Genomic DNA, 23,330 nt, shown 5'->3' on the forward strand with positions numbered 1-23,330 from the left:
AATTGTGTATGATGACCGGGTCACCGGACCGATTTCGGGTGACCCGAGTCATGGCTCGGACCCGGCCCAAAATAATGATCGGGTCTATTTTTTGAGACCCTTATCCGACCCTAGACCCGATGAAATCACACCAAATTAGACTCTAAAGTATTCGGGACCGGGCCGGATCTTCGAGTCGGGCCGGGCCATGCACACCCCTGTTTTTTGGTATTGTGAATTAATGAATGTAGAATTTTGTTTTTTATTTGTTATTCCAATTTTTTTTTATTTCCTTCCATAGTTGTTAAAATCGGTGAACTGGATCTATATCCAATCAGTTCAATGTTTGAACAGTATAAAGTGAAGAATTAGAATAAATCGGTCAAATTTAAAATGAACCAGTAAAAATGGATTAAATTTGGTGAAAATCGGTCCAATCGAACCATTTGAAATTTAAAGTTTTTTGAAAATGTTTGAGGTAAGTTGAACCCGTCCTCAATAAGAGATGTCCTTCACAACCACAAGGTTGTCATGTTTATTATTAATATATATGCAAATTATAATACATATAGATATCTTCTATCAAATAGTTTATTTCTATTTAATAGATTTTAATTATAGTTATAAATTCACTCATTCTTAAATTAATTATATTTTTATTTAACAAGAATTATAAACTCACTTATTTTTTTTGTAATTATATAATATCTATGAATATTATTTTTTAATAAATACTTGTAGTTTATAATAATATAATAGATATAAATTAATTAATAAATTATTGAAATTTGAAAATAATAGTTATTTTAATATAAAAATAAAATAAAAATATTTATGATAGAGTAAAATTAACAAAATACTTATTGTTTCTGTTCCATATTATTTTAGAATAGCTAAATATTCTTAAAATATTAGTGAAAATATGTATATTAAATTTTAATTTTAAAATTTTTATTATTATTTTTTATTTACATAGGATCGGGTCAACCGATTCAATCAATGACCTACCGATTGAACTAATTAACCAGTGACCCAATAGTCTGACCAGTTCCCTTCTAAATTGAGGAGGAGTTAGTTCCTCATATAATATTTTTTTAATTATAGCGTAATTAGCTTTGGCATGTACACCATTCGAATTCCATCATCCCAAATAGTTACTCTTCGAATTAATTGATAGATTTTGCGTACGTTATTTGTAAATATACACAAGCTAATCTATTCTATAATGAAAAAAATTCTACTGTCAACTAAAATACTTAATCAAGTCCAATCAAATATTGTTACTGTTCTTTCTTTATCAAGATTCTTTTTTTAAGATTATATTACTATGCAATAATATAATGTTTGAAGAACTACCAATATATTGATTTTATTTACCGGAGAGGAGCTTCGCATTTATGCCTCGTGACTTTCCCACCTACCCCAGCCACCGATAAAGCGTCTAGATAAATCTAAACATTTATATGAGCCCATGTCGCAGGCTAAGGGAAATGTCATCACCCACCGTGTTATCCCAAGACCTTCCCACTTGGTCATTGTCTTCCCCTATAAAACGCCATAATTCTTCGATCCACTCGTAGCACTACACAAACATGAGTTATCCCCCCACAAATTGGCCATATGATTCTTGCTCTCCCGACCACCCTTGGTATGTTTTCTTTTATTGATGGTAGCTGCCGCATTATAAGATCCATCCAACTGGTTTTGTTGAGGGTTTGCTGAATTTTTGGTTTGGCTATTGAACATGAAGGTCATTCTCATTTGTTGGCAAAGAAGCTTCGCCAGAGGAAGAATGACGATTTGTCGGACATGTCAATCATAATTTGTCTGTCGGCAACAATCTTGTGGACTAAAAACGTTTGTGTATCTGGATCTGTATTGTTTTAGGTAAGAAACATCCAATTCTATGGTTCTTACAGAATAATCTTGTGTAGCTGTAGCAGTATCATTTTGGATTTCATAGTTATTAATAAAATAAGAACTTTTTCTATAATTTACAATGATGTTAGGTGTGGATCATCTTACTTATTTCTGGTTGGGGTTGATTGCTGGATTAGATTGTGCGACTGTGTTGACAGTCCTTGATCATGGCTACCATTAGAAGTGCTACAACAGGATCTGCTATTTGAGAAAGTGTAGATAGTTCCTTTCCTTTGACGCTATTTTTCGTGTCTATTTATTAACAGGTGTTTGCTGTCATTTTATTTACTATTCACGAAGTCTTTGTAAGAGTGTAATTGTAATTTCTTTCTTTGCCGTTGATAACTTAATTGTTCCACTTTAGTGTGTTGTATGTGTATTCTTTATGGGTAATAGGCGTGCATGAATATGTGAAATTTGTTTTTGCTGGATATATGTCTTGAATATTTGATGCCAGGGTTTGCCATTTCAAGAAAAAAAAACCAATAGCCTTTGTTCTTCTAAATACATGTGTTATTGTATTCTAATTTTTTTTATTTTAGTTGGCCTGATATAATGACTATGGTTGTACAACATCCTTAATAGTAATAAATTGTTATTAGGTTTGAAAATTGTTTATTTATTGAAAATAAATATATTTGGATCATATCATCATCATACCAATCAATTAGCAAATTTGTTTCAACATAAGAATTTATCATGAAATTGTCCAGTAAGTTATTTTGTTTGTACATTTTCATCTGTGTATTTTGCCTAGTTAGTCTTTTCGTAACAATACTTATAACATGGAGTGAATGTTGTCATTTTTATAACGCAATATGTTTCTTCAAATCCTACCTATACTATGCATGAATGTGCTCAGTGCTCCCAATGTGTTTTACTTCTAGGTAAATCTCACTATTAATATTGTGCATGCTATTGCACCCTGTGTAAAATACGTAATTCTCTACACGTGTTATTGACAGCTACATCTAATGGGATGAATTTGTATAAAGGCTAAATTATATCAATGATGGATACTACTGTGCAATGCTATTAATTATTCTAATCACGTTTGACCATTCTAGAGTATACTTCATGAGAAGGATCATCAAAAATCCAAAAAATGAAGAATTTCAGAGGTAATACATCCTTTTATTAATGTAACTACTAAACATTTTATTATATTTTCATTCAGATCAAGTTAATTTAGAAGAAAAATATTTTTGTGTGGTTTTGCTAACATTTACATTGTATTATCACTGCACTCCTTTGTTTTGGTATTAAAGAGGTATATTTCTATTAGAAATTTTTCTTATAAATAGAAATATGTGCATTTAGTTTGTGTTTTTAATTTTATTTTCATATTTTCAATTTTTAGAATTTTGTGAAAGAAAAAAATTCATGATATGAGTGTATTTGGTTTACATGTTTATTTTTTATTTTTATTTTTTAGATTTTTTTAGACATTTATAAAGAAAAATGGAAAAATAGATAAAAACAGAAAATAAAATGTTATTGTTATCTTTTTTTCTTGAGAACATTGAAAAAAAAAACAAAAAATAAAAATAGAAACCAAACGCATTGTCTTTATATTTTTACTTCAAATACTTACTAATAAATATAGCTTTAACATAAGTACTTAACATAGGTAAAAGAGAGATAAGGGTACTAAGTCAACTAACCAAGCTATATATATAATTACGGTCTAGATTATACATGTGTACCTATCGGATAAAATTGTGCTTGGGTTATACCCTTGAAGCATTGGATGTTGGCTAAGATTATATATATTTCTATCTCCAGTACCTATAAGACTACTCCTATGATGGAATCTCAATACTATGATATATATATATATATATATATATATATATATATATAATTAGGATTAATTGCCATTAAATTAGAAACCCTAATATGTAGTACTAACATGCATATATAAGTTTATGAACTATACAAAGGAAAAAACAAATAATTTGTACCGTGATGACTTGGTTAATCCGTTTTTTTCTCCTAAACAGCTGAGAATATGAGAAAATAAGCGACGAATCATTAAATCATGCTAATGATGAGTTAGCCACTTAGGATATGTTAAGAAAATATATAGATTCAACTATGTTATTATTTTTAATAAAAAATTAAATGAGTTGAACAACATAAATTTATGATATATGCAGATTGCAATGGTACAAAGTATAATCACATCAGTGAATATATGTCATTTGATGTTTGTAATTTTAGCCAGTGGTTACCTTGGATTCAAATCTGGATGGGCTGGATATGAACTTCCGACAGGGTACTTTAAATCCTTATTTTGGTCTTCGACTTGCATTTTGGTATCTTATAGTTACTGATTACTTCTTCGTTGCTCTTTCTGTAATAGGTACTTTTTGTTCGGGGTAGCTGGGATGCTTGCTGGTTCTGCAACAATTTTTTTTCTTATAAAGGTTTTGATTTAGTAGCCAACACTACCTAAAAGGTAGTATAAATGATGATGTAGTGCAGATTGTTTATTCAGGTTTGAAAATGCCATTTATGTGCTGTATACATACACAATTGAGGAGCTTCTTCTAGCTACTTACTTTTGTGTTAGTTTGATCAATAGGTAAAAAAATCCTCATTGCGATTTGCCATTGGATATTGGTGGTTCCCTGTTTCTATGTTGTGGATCGTATATGATGGTCTTCGTTGTTATTGTCGGTTTAGTACTTTATCCTGCTATTGATCCTAACACTCCTATATTGTCTGCATTTGCTACCATAGGATTCAATGGGCAGCGTAAGTGAATAATTAAGCTATGCTATAGTACTTATGATACCTTGGTTGGCTATGTTCAGGTTTCTTTATTCATTTGATTCCTGTCAAGTTAGGGCTGAGATATGTCTACTAAAAATTCACGTGAATTTAATGCCTAATTTAACTCCTATTTTCTGTTCTAAACATCATGCGGTATAGTACTACTACATAAGCTAACAATTCTCTTCAATATAGAAGAAACTTTTGCATCATGAATTTAACATTTTTGCTCTAGAATATAGTTGCTACTGAAGTCATAATTTCTTACATGATTGTAGATATCATTTTTCTTACATAATTTCTTAATGCAAATAAAATATACAGAGATAGTGATCAATAGTAAATTTCTTATCTGTGCTTTTTTAATGAGTTTTTGATAGAAAAAGATAATAATGTTGTGCAATAAAGTTATGTCGTCTTCCTTTTTTTTATCATAAAAGAATATAGTTTTTCTAATTATTTGACTGCTAGCTTACCTGTTTATGTTAATAACATGCATGCTCTATCCTTAGTGGATTATGATAATAATATGTATAGAAATACAATAAGTCTACATCAAAATGCTATTTTGTAGAAAATAACTTTCCTTCCATTTTTTTCGCTGTCAAGACGGAATGTTTTGCTATTTTGTTTCTCTTGTACCCACTGAAACCTTTGTCTATAAATAAAAGATTTACAATTCTCTGATATAGGATCTACTTCGATATTTTAAACATAAAAATGAAAGATTTGTAGCAAACACTGTATATGGTGTGAAATTATTTTATAACTAATAATTTTGACTAATATATATTATCTCTATAAGGAACATATACACTTTATATGCCAATCTTTATTTTTTGTTGTGATTAGTTCTAGCTAGTAATGTTGCGTATTTTCTTCGATGAAAATAATTCTAAAACTACATGTGTTATTGACATGAGGAGCTGATTCAATGAAGACATATAACGACATAATTCATTAGCATTATTGAGGGGAGAAGTAGCAGGAAAAAATTTCAAATACTTTAATATTCTACCAAAGCATGGTTTGCATCCAACAAAAAAATCGATATGTTAACTACTACTATAATATTTTGTCTCTTTCAACAAAGTATACTTTTTAAAGTATAAACTAATTATGCTATTAGTTCGAGTGATACACTCTATTATCAACATATATTTTGCCGCTAGTGTTAATGAGGAAATCGAAAGAATGCATCCCCTAAATTATCATCTGGTGTTTTTTTTTAAACTTTTATATACTTTTGCAATATTTAGGTTTTTAGTAGTGCCAAAAAATCTGTTTTCCATTTTCTTTTCCCATGTGTTGTCAAGCGAGACTATTGCGTACATTATTCATACGTGAGAGAAATGTATTTTTTCACGATATTTGGTGATCTTTTTATTTAATTAAAAACACTTGTAGTGCGTATAATCATTCATGCTAGAATAAGTTGCCATACAGAATTTTTTGGCCTAGTGTTTGTTTAGTTTTCTAACCAACATCCCTAAACACTTTTTTATATACCACGTTGTTGGTTTCTATGTTGTTATCCTTATCGTGGCATATCAATATTTTTAACCCTTTTTTATATACCATTTTTTTATTTATAACTCTGAATACTGTAACATATAACTGACCATGTGTAAAGACTAATTTTTTTAGGATCAGCCCAACTTTAGACAACGATTGGCCTTGACTTATTAATGGCCATCGTATATGATACCATTATAAAAAATTGTCTACGTTAAAACTTGAAAGGTATCCTATGATCAGATGGAGTTAAAGTCATTCTTGGGATGAAAACCTTTTGGCTACTATTTGCTCCTGTTAGGCTCCTTGCTTCTATTATGTGTTTACCAAGTTTAGTTATGACTAAGCGAGTGTCATTGCATAACTCAGCTGAGTAGTCAATGTTACGGATAACATTATAGGTGTCCCAACCTTGAGCGTCAATTCATGGTTTGGCTGGAAGTTGATACTGCAAACCCAGGAAATTCTACAGCAACCACTAAAGTTCAAAAATTCACATCTTTCAAACCAATTGGCCAAATTCCTTGAAATTTTTATGGGGAAATCTTGACCTCTTGAAGTTTATTAAAAAATTAATTTTGCTTGTAAAAACTGGCCAGATTGCTCCCAGAATTTATTTTAAGTTGCTGTCCAATCTGTTTCAGAATTTCTGCAACAAGATTCCCTAATTTTTCCATAACCAAATTTGATCCTCTAAGTTTCTAACTCATACCAATAAATAATCTTCATTACCCATTACCATATCTATATGAATTATGCCATAAGTCTACCCAAGAGCCTCAGTTCCATATACATCAAGAATTTACACAATAAACATAACACGATCACACTTTCACAACATTAAAAATCTTCATTACATCCAACAACAATAATTCAACCAATTAACATAATTTTCAGCAACATCATGTTAGCTTATCATCATCAATCAAGATTACATCTAACAATCACCCATAGCTAATCTACAATCTTAACCCTTACCTCTTTTGAAGTTAAAAATTATATTCTGCTTCTTTCCTGAATCAAAACCCTAGCCACATGGAATTGAAGCTTCAGCCTCTCTTCCAAGGACAAACGGCCGACCTCAGCTTGAGCAAAAGAAGAGTTCTTGCTTATGGTTACCACTATTCTAGCAAGAATTGAAATTAGAATGGCAGAGGTGGAATAAGGGGAAGAACAAGATTTCTTTCTTTGAATTTGAAGAAGAAAAAGGAAAGTTGCTGGTTCTCACCCAACAAGGATGCTTCGAAGATTCAGAGTGATGAGAGGTGGTGCGCCTATCTTCTTGCTGCGGATAGCTCCTTCCTTCCTCTTTAGCTTCGTTTTGTTCTTTTCTCTATTCGTTTCCTTTGTTTGTGCATGACTTTGATCTGAAGAGAATGAGGAGCATTAGAATCATTAGGTGGAAGAAAAGGAAGTGGAGTTAGGTGGTGTATTAGATTCATTAGATTCATAGGAATTTCATCATATGTATATCAACCTCATAGCTATCAAGATTGCGATTCTCAATAAATATTATATTATTTATTTATTCTTTAAAAAAATATTTTCATTGCCATAAGTTATTGATATGTGGGCTTAAAATATGCTACTCCCGCACCTCTGCATAATAAAACACGCTGGCTGCATTGTAAACTAGGGGTGTAATTAGCTAGGTTCGATTCGATTTTGGGCCGAAAACCAACCCAACCGACCTGATCGGTTCTACAAAGAGGCCAACCATTCGGTTGGCTGCTGTTTGAACAACCGAACCAAACCAAACCGAACCAACAGCAGTTTGGTTCGATCAATTTTTTCAGTTTTTTTCCACCTAATTATCAGAATTTAAAATACCATAAAATAAAGTTTAAAACCTTCAATAAACTAGAATAACAAGAGTATATTACATCCAAATCCAATACAAATTTAACTTAATTAAACATAAAACAAAGACAATTAAAAATGTCTAGCAAAACAACAAAAATAAACACAGTTTAAACCGAAACATTCACTTTAAAACAAATAAAAATCAAACAGCCACCATGTTTAATCTGAATCCACACCAGACTCATTCTCATCTTCACCAGACTCATTGGGCACCTCATTGCTTGTTGGCTGCATACATATAAACAGAACAATGAAAAAGTAGCATTTTTAACTCATGAACAGCACCAACAGTTTTGTTTCCAGCAACAAAACCACAACAGCTCATAAGCAGCCAATCAACAATTAATTATATATTAACAAAGAAAATAAATTTGGTTGATAACAATACTGAAGTCAAAATGATATTTGTTATAAGAGTATATGCATAGTGTTTTTTTTTTCAAAGTAAGCATGTTCATTAATAAACAAAGATGAAACTAGACTACTATGAAAAAAGGTACAGACAACCTGTATATAAAATAAACCAATAGCTAGTATATTAATCCTTTAAAGCATGGATACAAGCACATTACACTATAAAATTTCAAAATCAACCATTGTTAGTGGACAATTTTGATTCTCTCTTCATTTCTCTCTGTGATCATTCATATATGTATATTGTGTTATAATGCAGCACAGCAACACTGTTGCTTACAAAGTTGCCCACACTAAAATCTTCCACTATTGAGCAACAATAATGAATTGATGACTTAAACGCATAAGAATGCACTCAACAATAAGAAAGAATAGCAATGACATTTAATATCAATAACACAATAAAGTGCAGTACATGATTTAATGGATGAGCTTAATTAATTGAAGTTAAAATAACTTCTATGTTTTAATACTATTTTTGTGCATAACTGCATATGTGTATGCATTATTCAATTGTTTGAAAAAAAAAGGATCAAAAGCATTGGATAACAAGCATTATTGTTGAAACAACTTCAACACCTTGCATTGGATAACAACTTCAACACCTTGCACCTTCAACACCTTGCACCAAAACCTTTGTTTCTCAACATACAATTAGAAACTCACATAACAGTACAAATATCACTAAAAATCCCACTAAATCAAGTACCAATATCACTAAAAATATTACAAACTAGGATTTTGTTGACAATATATACATTAATTAGTTAATTACTGTAAAAAAAATATAACCAAGCACAAAATCTAACATCCGACGAAGACATTGTTCTGTTGCATTTTGGGTTTTTGCAGGAGAGGGACTGGTTGCTCGGCGGCTCGGCCACTGGAGTCTTGCTCCGCGACGGACTGGTTGGACATTGGAGTGCTGCTCAGCTTTGGCTTTGTTGCGACGGGAACCCTGTGACAGCAATGAATGAACGACTTCGAGGCTTCGAGCGACGACTAGCAAGTTTTGTGTCTCCCTCAGCCTCTCCTTCTCTCAAGCATGGAGGTTGGAGGCGGAACCTTCGAAGAATGGGGGAGAGAAGTGTGGGTGACTGGCAGACTGAGTTTAGGGTTTGCGGCGTAAAATGAGAAGAAGAAAGCTAGGTTATGTGGCTGAGTTGCTCTTTTATACCTAGGTTAAAGGGCAACTTAGTAAAAATACACTCCACTGAACCCTCACTCTTCGGTTCGGTTCAGTTTTAGCAAAGGCAACCGAAAACCAAACTGAACCGATCGGTTTAGTTCGAAAAAAAAACCAGTTTTTTCAGTTTTTCAATCGGTTGTTGTAAAATTCGGTTTGGTTGTGCGATAATTTTCGGTCCGGTTCGGTAACTTACACCCCTATTGTAAACTTCTTAATTTCTCATTGCAACTTGATATGTCTATGTATTCTTTTTACCAATCTATATTAATAAATATCATTCCAAGACCATGCATTTGTCAATATTTAGAAAAGCAAAAAAGGCATTCATGCGTCCTGTAATTTAATACACACTATTCACGGATACTGATCATGTATACTATTTTTTACTACACTTATATTATTGCTTTGACATTGTAATATACTAATTTATCATAGATATGCTTGAATATTAAAAATTTCACCATTTATTCATGATATTATGAGTCTTTTTTTTGTCCTAATAAAATCTACTTTCCAAAATAGTTGGTTCTTTAATTTGATTTTTTCTTCATCTTTTACGCAATGATTCGTGAGTTTTTCTTCAAGATTTTTTTGGATATCATCCATATAGATCTGTCACATCTAGTAAAACTTATTATACTGACATCTGTCCATCTAAGAAGAAGACCCTACTTTTATCAAGATTTTGTATAACTTTTTTTCCTTCGTATTTGCTTTTAACACTCAAAAACCTAAGTCATGTTTTGTCTTACTATTACTACAATTGGTATTGTCAATACTTTTTATTTGTTTAACTTCAATTTAGTCATATACAATTGGAAGGTTTACCATGGAGTTTTTCTAGTTATTGATGCCCACCTAATTGTAAAGACCTATTTCTTACTATCTGGTGTAGTAAAATTATTTACTTGCAAATTGTAAGAAAATATAATTGCGCCATACATTGTTTGCAACGTATATTTCCTTTTCACTTTTTTCACGTTTTTAGCTTTTGTAAAGAAATATGTATTATTTAGCAGGCGTTTTTAGCATGATTGATCTAATAGAGATTATCATTTATTGTGATATTTTCCTTTATTCAGTAACAAAAAAATGACTTCCTTGTAAAATATACCTTCTTTTTTCGTTGTTATCTTTGTTGCCACATATTAACCCAGAAAGTTAAATAAATCTTTAGATTATAGATAGGGAAAAAATTTAATGTTGATAACTTCAAATAAAAAATGGTTAGCATATGCCACATAGTACTACGACATAGTTCAAGTAAATTTTCATAAAATAACCCACATACTACTACTACTACTTAATTCAAGTAATTATCGTTAGAGTAGTTACCAATACAGTCCTGGATAAATCTTGCACACCATTATACTCGCTAGTTAATTTTCCTCATCAATTAACTGAATCTTCTATTTTTTCCTAGCTCTCCTACTGAAACGATTAGTGGAAAATTGACTTTCTTCTTCATTCTAGGGCAAGCTTTTCGCAGCATTGTTTATCCCACTGAAAGCATTTTTAGCCGGGATTTTACACTAGCCACTTGACACGTTATCTTCAAGGTCATCCTACACATAAGTGACCCTCATTAGTCAACTATTCACAATACAACATTGATTTATGGACGACTATTGAAATGAAAAAGTTTACATATATTCTTAATTTCTTACCATGCTAAAATGAGGATCAATATCAGTTTTAAGGTTGACAACATGGCCTGACATATCCACCGAGTTTCTACAGCCATTTTTCTACCCAAGTCACATATCTCTGTTTACATACTATGCTTGATAACTCATAACGTACATGTAAAATTCTAATACAATATTTAACGTGGAAAAAGAGACCATAGTGTGATGTTTGTAGATGAATTGGTCTGCATTTCCTTGGGCATGTTCTTCTCCACAAGCTCCTCATCATTACATACCTAACTAACCGTATAATTTTAATCGTATTGCTTGATGTTTGCCGCTCTAACATTTATCTTGAATAGCGCCATTTTATCCACGATATTATCGAGGGTGGGAGTATTTTTCATCAACAACCTTTACATAAAGTACAATTTAATAAGTTTTATCTCACAAACATGAGAAATTAAAGGTAATTATACATAATTTAATCATTTGTGAAGTTATCTCATCATCCATAATTTTTTTAGCAGTATTTCTAGCCAATTGTGTTGTTTTCTTGTCCCACAATAACAAAGTCATGCTCCATATTCCATCATATACCATCACCTCAAGTTTGTACTTATTATTGCATGAAAAAGAAATTGGTTGCATTAGTGATAACATGAAGCATTGAAAAAAATGAAATGAAAAATTTGTTAGCATTTATCAAAGTTCATAGGTTTTTATTTCACGTACCTAATGACGACACATCCATGTGTGTCTATACTTGGTACATTCATATCTTTTTTCAATAGAAGTGTCAACTTTCTTTGGGCACCTCCTATATGACTTGTAATACCAATCACTCTTATTTGCATTTATGGATACTATAGTAGCAGCAATCTATACAGGACCTTCCTGACAATTGGCACCCATTGGAAAAATGAATCTAGATACGATCCATTTACATAACCGTAATATTTACTAACAAAAAATCTACTTGTTCGGTCATGTTTATTTACGAATGAAAATATTTTCTAAGAATTAGTATTTTAGATTATACAAAAAACTAAATATAAGGTCTTTCCTTTTATTGAGTCAATTGTAGCTAATGTTTTTAAACTTTACTTAGTAAAACTATTTACAATAAACTTATACATTTTCTGACAATGATAATCATGGCTAATAATAATATGGGCAGCACTTAAATAAAGTAGAAATTAGTTCTACTAAAAACTATACCTAGCGATATTGCAGCAGTATTTGAACTTATTCCTTGTAATGGTTCCTTCTGAATGGTTGCTTTTATAGTTTCTTACCATTTAATTAAACAATTGACTACGTGTGCATTTTTTATCAACACATTTTGTCTATGCACTTTAAAAGCTATAGTACATTGTATATATTTTGTTCCCTTAACTAACACATCTTATCATACCATGAGCAATTCATTAACATCACTATTTATCTATATCAATAGATAACACACCATGTTATAAACAATTAGTTTTAATGGGACATGGAGAACGTCATATTAGAATAGTTTCTTCCACTTGCTAAAATAACAATTTTATATATATTATATGTTTATATCAACACATTGTGTCTATGCATTTTATAGTTTATAGTACACTGTATATGTTGTTTCTTTAACTATAACAGCTTTCCATACCATAGCAAATTATTAACACGACTATTTGTCTATATCAACAAGTAACACTCCATGTTAATGAACAGCTAAGTTTAATGAGACTTGGAGAGGGTAATCTCAAAAGAGTTCAAAACTTCTACGATGATCTTTGCAACTGCAGATCCCTGGTTCAAATCCTCAACACCCAACCATCGGCCCTGCAAAGATACTTGACTTATCCTAGTAAAACTGGATGTTGTACCACATAACATCCTACAAAAATCCACGATATCAATTTAATCAAAATTATTAAACCATGTCGCATAACTTTAACATGCATGACTGTAGATAATAAAAAACACATGTTATGTATAAGAGTACATGCTTCTAAACCCAGCAACTTTAATTTCAATGTCAAAAGGCAACTTTGATACATAAAAATGACTCTGCATCGACGTAGTACCTATTTCACAACATCGAGGTTAGTTATAATTTGCATATTATAACTTGTAAAGTACATATTATGTTAGGATAAATTGTTAGCTTCTCAATTTTATTAACCCTTACCATTTCACCTATGTGCTTTAAAATATTGAAACACCATAATCAATGGCTTTAATCTCCCATCTTCAACATGAGGGAGAATGAGATCTACCATATCACCAAACAAAATACAGTTGATACGGTTGTTTCTGACATTTTGATGAACACCAACACATGGTATACTACTCTCCATAAAATCTAAATAGTCAAAATGTAAAAATAAAATAAATTTATTTCATAACATACTCTAAGTTTTGCAGGATTACCACCAAACCTTTAGTCTTCATCCTTTTGCTAGTAATCAAATCCCTTAGATCTTCCTTCCCAACAACTTCGACTATTAAATCTACGTAACATTCCAACATGGACATACCACTTGTTAGTACTTTTACAATGAATGAGCAAGTATAAATTTGCTTTGAAAGAAAAGAAACTTCTCACCAAATAGTTCAGATTCTTCGACTTTCTCAACTGTCAAGAGCTCTCTGCAATGGAATTAAGGTGCCATGCGACCAGAGAAAAACTTGGGTTTTGGACATGATTCACAATGGTCCTATGGGTAAAAACCAAGATCCACTTAAAAGTGACTTGTCTTCTTGTTCTTTCCATGTCGAATAATAAAGTTGCTCATGGTATACATCTAAAACTCAGTTATGTCACGACTCCATTTCTTAAAAATGGGCATAGGGACTGAGGCGTGCATCCTTGTCCCCTGCGATTTTTTCAAGTAACATATAAATACAGTATTTGTTGTCAATGTTCCAGATGTAGTGATAAAGAATAACTAATAAAAGAAAACCTATCTCAGTTAGTTAGCATACCTTGCTATCTTGAAGCACCATTTCGATCGAGAAAATCTCTTTCTGGCCAAACTTGCTAAGGACTTCCCATTTTCTAACAACATATACCTTAAAGTTCCATGCTTACTTCTTCGCATTCACATCAGCAAAGAAATCATATATTTCTCCTATTGGGTCCAAGGTTTTGCTGGAGAAACTTTGAAAAGGAAGCACATGAAAACTTTTAGTGAGAAAAGAATATGACTGGATGTGAAGTCTGTGTATCTTTTTGGCATGTAGCTCCACTTTTTAAAACATATTATTCTGATAGGGATAGCTTTTATACATACAGACTTTTATATATAAAGGGATTTTATATATACTAAAAAAAGTACAACTTTGTGATGCCAAGTGTCGATCATAGGCAGCATCCACTTGTTAAGCATCGAGACTACTACTAGTTAGCATTTATATATAAAGAGATTTTATTTATATTCAATATATATACTCGGTCAAATTCAAATTAAACTTACTCTGATAATAAAAGAGAAAAATTATACAACTTTTTTTATTCAGGAAAACTATACAACCTTTTTGAGTGCTTTAAATTGTTCAACAATAATTCTTCAAACATGCAGGCTAACCCCAAAAAGAGCTCTTATACAATTCTAGCCCCCAATTAAAAGTGAATAAATAGGCCAACGAGCTATAATTTAAATGGCATAATCTCTTCCTTCCTACTTAGGGGTCTTATGTTCGAGTCCTACCGGCTGCAATCGATCGAAAAAATATCCTAGTTGTTGCTGTAATGTATGGTGGGTGTGTCAATGTGTTGTGTGGTAGCTATCTAGGATTGGGAGAAAAGGCAAGGTATACTATAAAAATAGAAAATACTGGACTAAAAGAAGGTTGACCTCGAACCAAAGCAACGAAATAATGTTGACCATAAAAATGAGAAAAATAAGGCCGACAATGGATATAATAGGATAAGGTTTGTGCTCAATCCTAATTTTATACCTGAGTTAAAAATCTTCATAAAATTTAATTTTATTGTTAAAAATCTCTTAACTCTAATCCTATCTACACTCTAAAGTTCTCCACCAAATTGTATCTTATTCTATCCGTAATAAAATCAATTTGTTTTATATATTAGTTTATTTTAAATAGAATTTATGAAAAAATAAATGTTTATAATATTAGTTAAGGTGATTGGTTTACTAGTTCTACAAAATTTTAAAAAGGAGAGTACATGGGTTTAATTCCCATCTACTTCACTATATATATATATATATATATATATATATATATATTAGGAATGCGGGTTGTTCTGGTAGAATTTATTCTAATCCTGCTCAAATTTCAATTCGATATGTGAATCAAATTGAATACTCACAAATAGAATTAATATTATCAGCCCTAGAGAGAAGGAGAGTTTTGTTGAAGTCAATTATTCATATTTAAGAAAGAGAGTTTTGTTGAAGTTAATTATTCATATTTTCTAGACCAACGAAATACTTGACCGAAAAAAAAAAAAAGACCCAAACTTTAATAATTCATCCTTTTGTGACCCTATAATAATAATTTATCTATACTAGTCAACACTTTATTTTTATATTATTAGAATTTATGATTTAAAATCTTAAGTTTAGCATTAAAAATATAAAATTGGCAAATATTGATAAAAAATAATAAATTTTATTCTCAATGAAATATTATTCTAATAATAATAATAATAATAATAATAATAATAATAATAATAATAATAATAATATAAAAAGGAAAAATGAATGTTTTAATTGTTTTTTTTTTTATTTTTAATAGAATTCGAACTCGTAATATTTACTTAAGCGGATAAATAAATTAATTATTTGGTTAACCTAAATTGATCTAATATTACTACATAGTTAAGACTAGGATTAATAATGTGTTGTTGACGAAAAGATAGAGTAATATGCTATGTGATCATGAATAATCAAATCTTGTTTAATTTGGCAATTGCTGCTTAGCATTTCTAGGTTAGGACATGACACACGAGCTTGTCAACGAAACAAACTAGTTCTGAGTCTACCATATGTTTTCTTGAACTTCCGCTGCTGGTAAATCAAACTCAACTTTTTCTTTACTTTGCTCCCCTTTTAATTTTTACTTATTTTTTCTTTTTACATTTTTAAACTCAGCAAACAAAATGGGTTACATTAATTAATTCATCTATGAATCTCGGTTGATTATGGGTCTATGGCATTACGAATCAATGAAGATATTATGGTTGCGTTTGAAAGAGAGGTTGAAACTAAAAAAGAGATAAAAAGATAAAAATTAAATTAAATTTTTGTATTATATTTAGTATAAAATATACTGAATTAAATTATATTTTAATATTATATTTAGGTTTAAGATAAATAGAAAGATTGAGGGAATAGATTTAAAAAATTAAATGAAAATATTTTTTAAAAGAAATATTATTAAAATTTTTGTTTATATCCCTTTTTTTGGAGATATTGAAGAGATTAAATTTTGTTTTTGGACTAAAATTTTAATTTTAGTCTCTGACCACTAAACATAATATTAAGTCTCAATTTCCTAATTTTAATTTCAGACTCTGAAAATAAATGTTACCTACTAGTTATTAATTTAGTATTAACCCATATTAAATATATTCTAAGAACATATAAATAAATAAGACTAAGTACGATTTTGGTCTCTAAGGTATTGGTTAAAAACTTTTTTCGTCCCAAAATTTTTTTTATACAAAATTGTCCCTGAAATTTAACTTGATTTTAAAATTATCCTTACTTTAGAGACCAAAATCATATTGAGATGGAGCTGAGACAGAAGTGAATCGTGAATAACTTCTTCTTCTTCTTTCCTTCCTCCTTGTTCTTTTTTCCTTCTTCTTCTTCCCTTCTTCCTTCTCAGGAGCAGAAACACTTTCTTTCTTTTATTTTTTATTATTTATTTTTTTTGTTATGGGTAATTTGGTCCAAAATTTTAAGGGTAAAGTACTAAATTGGTCATTTGGGCGTAATTCTATTTTGGCACTTAAGGCTTAAAATGTCCTATTTGAATCTAAAAAATTTCATTTAGCTTTTATGTAGTTTCACCGTAAGGTCAAAGTTAAATAATTAACAGAATGTCCTATATGACAGTAGTACAAGAATAAGGTCGATAATTTAGAGAGCAAGTACAAGTTCTAAAAGCACAAAATCTACCGTGGATGCATCAATACATTTATTTCTCATTCTCCTTACTTTTATGAAAAATATTTCATTTAAATTATAAGAAAAATGATAAATAAATGTATTGATACATCCACGGTTGATTTTATGGCTCTGGAGCTTGTACTTGTTATCCAAATTATTGAATTTGTTCTTGTACTGCTGTCGTGTAAGACATTCTATTAATTATTTAATTGGACTACATTGAACTTAAATGAAATTTTTTTGGATTCAAATAGAACACTCTAAATCTTAAGGACCAAAATAAGATTACACTCAAACGTAAGGGACCAATTTAATACTTTATCTAAATTTTAATATTTAAATAAAAAAGATAATTTTAAAACTTAGAGACTGTTTTAAATGTAAAAAAAAAAAAAAAAAGAGTAGAGATGAAAAAAGTTTTCAGGATCTACCTTAAGCACCAAAATCATTCATCACCCAAATAAATATATGCTAAAAATAGTAAGTTAAACTTTTCTATATACAATAAATTTTCCAAACAAAAGAAGCAACTGGCATTTCAGTTGAGGGTTCAACTACTTTTCTTTGCATGCTAACTAAGCAGATGAAATAATATATCAAAATAACTCAACTCACCAACTTTGTACTTCCATCTTGCAAGAACTACTCATCAAGCTGAGATGGGAAGCCTCTCGGTACTATTATCTTTCGTTCAATAATATCATTATTTTGCATGTTTAATTAGTAGCTAGATGCCATTGTTCAAAGTATTTTCATATTCATATATGTTAGGTTGACACATCCAATTTACAAAAGAGTAGTAGTAGTGCTACACTTGTTTGCACTCCTGTTCTTGGAACCACCGTTAATGAGATGTTGGTTGATATGGCAAGAGCCAAGGAAATTGGTGCTGATCTTGTTGAGATTCGCCTTGATTATTTGACAAACTTCAACCCAAGATTCCATCTCCAAACCCTCATCAAGCAGTGTCCTTTGCCCACTATTGTCACCTATAGGTACACACTCAAACTCAATTTGCACAATCCAAGATTTGATTCCTTACATGTTCTTTGAATAAGAATTTCAATTTTTGTGATTGTGCTCATTTTTCAGACCGAAATGGGAAGGCGGTCGATACGAAGGAGATGAAAACAGAAGACAGGATGCTCTTAGCTTAGCAATGGAATTAGGGGCTGATTACATTGATGTTGAACTTCAGGTACCTACTTTTTTATTTAATAAGGTTTTCTTGGTATCTATAGTTTCATCAAATTTTTAAATAGGTCTCTATATTTTTTTTCTTTTCAATTGGACTTTTACACTAGAAATGACCTAATTGAAAGAAAAAAAAGTATAGAGACTTAATTATAAATTTAGTAAAACTATAAGGACCAACAAAATAATTAAACATTTAGTAAATAATAAGACATTCATGAGATTTTTAATTTTAGACAATAAAGGGTACTTTAGTACACAAGCATCCGGCGTTAATGCAGGTCCAAGAAAGGGTCACACCTTTTTGTAACGGAAATGTTTGATAACCAAAGAAAATCAGCAAAAAACAGCTGTAACTTATCTTATTTAGCATTCATTAATTGTTGCGACAATTAATAAATGCTAAATAAGGCAAGTTCTGACTGTTTTTTTGTCTCCCTAGCATTACCCTGTTTGTAATGTAGACAACCTAACTTGATAATTGAATAGGTTGCTAATTCTATGACTTGTTGCAAGTTTTAATTTGTTAATGATTCCAACCTTTGTATACAGGTTGCTCATGAGTTCAACAGTTCCATACATGGAAAGAAGCCTGATAATTTCAAAGTCATAGTTTCTTCACACAACTTCCATGACACTCCATCCTCTGAGGCAATTGCCAATCTCATAGCAAGAATACAATCCACCGGAGCCGACATTGCAAAGATAGTGACCACTGCATCAGACATTACTGATTGTGCCCGAATTTTCCAAATCACTGTCCATTCCCAAGTAAGTCATGCATAATTGCAATCCATGTGTAGCAAGTAGGAACTAATTTGATTGACCATATTATATATACCATGAAAAAAAATGCCAGATCCCAACCATAGGAATCGCACTAGGCGAAAGGGGATTGCTTTCGCGATTACTTAGCCCGAAGTTTGGTGGTTATCTCACCTATGGTGCACTAGATGCAGATACTGTCTCGGCTCCGGGACAAACCACAGTAAAGGATTTGCTAGAATTGTACAATTTCAGGCTTATAAAACCAGATACTAAAGTGTATGGAATTATAGGAAAGCCGGTTGGACACAGCAAGAGTCCGCTTTTGTTCAATGCAGCCTTCAAATCAGTTGGGCTGAATGCAGTTTATATGCACTTCTTGGTGGATGATGTTGAAAAGTTTTTCAATACTTACTCATCCCCTGACTTTGCCTCTGGATGCAGGTTCTCTTTCTCTTTGATTCGGTTCAAGTTTTTCAATGTCTATACATGTAGTTGATATGTTGAATTGGTTACTTATACAATGCAGTTGCACAATTCCTCATAAAGAGGCTGCACTTAAATGCATGGATGAGGTTGATCATATTGCTAAGGTACTAATCAATGTTCTCTAAAACAAGCAAGTGCAGCATAGTTCTTACTAGACTTTACATGATCATACAAATGGTTCTTTCAATTCTTACAGAAAATAGGAGCTATCAATAACATTGTTAGAAGGCCTGATGGGAAGTTAATAGCTTTTAATACTGATTACATCGGCGCTGTTACCGCTATTGAGGATGGATTACGAGGTTCTTGATTGGAGATTCCCCAACTAATGCAAACTCAGGTTAATAATATTTCTCAAATTATGGTTTATTAGATTCTTGTTTCTTTGATGACAGCCTTGGAGGGTGCAAAACCGGCACCCGGATCGCCCTTGTCTGGGAAGCTGTTTGTTGTTCTGGGAGCAGGTGGTGCCGGGAAATCACTTGCATATGGTGCTTCACAAAAAGGGGCAAGAGTTGTGGTAGCTAACCGCACATTTGGTATGACAATATGGATCTTGCAGTGATATTCAGATAAATGCTTCCTTAAAACTATTCCATCCATCTTAGAAAAGTTATGTTCAAATTAAAAGCTATTTCGAAATTGAGGGAGTAGTATAGAGACTTTTAAACAATTTCTGTTGTCTATTTATTACAGAACGCGCTAAAGAATTGGCTAACAAAGTTGGAGGAAAATCTCTGCCATTGTGTGAAGTGGAAAATTTCCATCCAGAAGAAGGGATGGTACTTGCAAATACAACTTCTGTCGGAATGAAGCCTAACATGGATCAAACTCCAATACCTAAGGCTTGTTCCTTCACCCATTTGTATTAACTATTATTCATCATCAAATACAACTCATGAATTAAGAATTATCACAACAATCAGATATACTCGACATTACTATACTTAGTAGTTAGCCGTTAACGAAACCTTTCACTTTACAAGAATCTTTCAAAAACTGATCATTTAATATTATCTAAAGTAACAATTAGGTCCCCGAAGATTCCGACTTCGAATAAATTAGTGCTTAAAGAAAAAAAAAGTATTAATTTGATCCTTCAAGATAGCAAACGGTGGACAAATGATGTTTTTCTATTAATTCATCAACTAAAACCTAACGGTGATACCTATATGTACTGTTAATTATTTTGATATGTCTATCTATGAAAGATAGTCATGTAAATAACAATTTTTAAAGTGAAACTTCACTTATTTTAATAGGATTTATGATAAATAGAGAACAGTTGATAAATAATATATGAAAACTCAAAAGATAAGTCCAAAACTACATAATTTTCCTACTCATGTGATAGTAATGAGACATGCACCATTATAAATAACGAATATATAGACAATTCAGTTTCATTTCGCATTATTTATTGACAGAAGGACATACATGTTCACCGTTTGTTATCTTGGAGGACCTAATTGATATTTTTTTTTCTTCAAGAACAAATTAGTCCAAAGTCAATATCTTCGAGGATCTAATTGTCAATTTACTCTATTATCTATCAACCTGAATAGTTTGTTATTAGTTTGACAAATATATCACTATTGTATACTCTTGGTTTTTTTTTTTTTTTAATTCCCAATCTCTTATTTTTTTAACAATAAATAAGAAAAATCACAAACTCTGCAAGCTTGCTGAGGAACTCAATGATTAAACATATATGCAGCATGCTTTGAAGCATTATTGTTTGGTGTTTGATGCAATCTACACACCAAAAGACACCAGGCTCTTGCGTGAGGCAAAAGAAGCCGGAGCTGCCATTGTGTATGGGACAGAGATGTTGATCCGCCAAGGCTTTGAACAGTACAAAAACTTCACTGGCTTACCTGGTAATTATAATTAACATGAATTTAAATTCCCATTGATGAACAAATAATTTGAAGAACATAGCTGACATGATTTTTCTTTTCTTTTCTCAATTTCAGCACCGGAAGAGTTGTTTAGACAACTTATGGAGAAACATGCATGATTTGGAATTTGTGGGCACTATTTGCATTTTGTAGCAGTGAATCAAGGCTTAGCTTTGTTGGCGGAAAATGAATGAATAATGGTTATGGGTGCTATGTTACAGTGTTTTAAGAACTTCTTTTACCATCCTCAACTTATTTAAGCTCCTTTTAGTTTGCAACATTGCTGTGGAGTCCAGTTATGGATAGTGGATACTAAACTTCCACCACTACTATATTAGATGTACACTAAAATTGCTATCAAAATTAATTATCGGTCAATAATACATATTGAAATACAAAATACACATTAGTTAAATTATATATATTTATATACAGATATACTACTTTTGGTAGCTAATTTTAGCGTACACTTAATACTTTTAAAAGGGTTATATTACACATACAAGTATTTTTCTAGTCAAGTCCAACCAAGTTGGTACAAGTTCAATATAAAAAAAATAGGCGCACATGCATCATCGCTTTTTCTCTACGCTTTTTCAGCACAGAATTTTTTTATTGGAGAGCATAGACACTTAGTAACATAGTACCAATAGTACCAAAAAATTTTTCGCGTAACATGAATTTTTACATATAGTAAAATTTATTGGAGAGCATAGACACTTAGTAACTCAGTACCAAAAAATTTTTCGCGTAACATAAATTTTTACATATAGTAAAATTTATTAATATAGCATAAAAAATTTTATACATAGCACAAAAATTTGTACAAATAGCATATAAAATTTTGCTGTGAATATATTTTATTGGTTGGATGAGTTAATTGTGGTCCTGATCCTTCAAAATTTTTTGTGCTGTATGTATTTTCTTGGATTGGGTATCAATATTTTGAACATGTAATCCTTTAAAAATATGTGTTGTGCATCAAATTTTCTGTATTATGCACCAAATCTTCGGTGTGATGTACTAAAATTTTTGTGTTGTGTATATTCATGTAGTCTTTAAAAATTTGTGCTATATACCAAAATTTTTGTGTTGTACATCAAAATTTATGTGCTCTAATTTTTTGAATATATATAAAAGAAGAAGAAAATGAAAAAAACAAGGACAATAATAATGATAATGAAGGAAAATGCAGATAAAAAAGAATGAGGAGAAGAAATTAAACAAACAAAGAAGACGATGACAAAGAAGAAGACGACGATAACGAAACAATGACTACGTTAAAAAAATGTGTGCGTATTTAATTTAGTTGGGACTTAATTAATAAAATTGCTTGACTGTGTAGTTTTATTGTGTTTATTCTAATATACATTATCAAAATATTGAGGTATACATAAAAATTAAAAATTCAACTGTAATTAACTCTCCACCTTATTATTTTATTAATTTTCTCATTTTAAAGAACCTAAATTCTTAATTTTTCTTTATGTACACTATTTTATTCTTATTATTATTGACTCGTATGAATCGATTAATTTAACCAAGTTAATCGAAAATTTGTTAC

General features: G+C 31.0%; 1 protein-coding gene across 1 annotated transcript; it reads left to right on the forward strand.

The window, feature by feature from the left end:
- The first annotated feature begins 18,076 nt into the window (after positions 1 to 18,076).
- Positions 18,077 to 21,932, forward strand: LOC130933520 (bifunctional 3-dehydroquinate dehydratase/shikimate dehydrogenase, chloroplastic-like). The gene is made up of 11 exons (XM_057863151.1): positions 18,077 to 18,091; positions 18,189 to 18,412; positions 18,510 to 18,615; positions 19,164 to 19,382; positions 19,471 to 19,820; positions 19,906 to 19,969; positions 20,062 to 20,167; positions 20,261 to 20,404; positions 20,562 to 20,710; positions 21,583 to 21,745; positions 21,842 to 21,932. The coding sequence occupies exons 1-11, from the start codon at positions 18,077 to 18,079 to the stop codon at positions 21,883 to 21,885; spliced, it is 1,584 nt and encodes a 527-aa protein (XP_057719134.1). The 3' UTR covers positions 21,886 to 21,932.
- The last annotated feature ends 1,398 nt before the right edge of the window (positions 21,933 to 23,330 follow it).

This window comes from Arachis stenosperma, chromosome 6 (genome assembly GCF_014773155.1).
Source record: "Arachis stenosperma cultivar V10309 chromosome 6, arast.V10309.gnm1.PFL2, whole genome shotgun sequence".
Classification (NCBI taxonomy): domain Eukaryota; kingdom Viridiplantae; phylum Streptophyta; class Magnoliopsida; order Fabales; family Fabaceae; genus Arachis; species Arachis stenosperma.

What these genes read in the sequence shown, in the direction of transcription:
- LOC130933520 (XM_057863151.1), top strand. An exon ending in ACATTGATGTTGAACTTCAG is followed by an intron (nt 18,616 to 19,163) that starts GTACCTACTTTT and finishes CTTTGTATACAG; the next exon opens with GTTGCTCATGAGTTCAACAG. An exon ending in GACTTTGCCTCTGGATGCAG is followed by an intron (nt 19,821 to 19,905) that starts GTTCTCTTTCTC and finishes TATACAATGCAG; the next exon opens with TTGCACAATTCCTCATAAAG.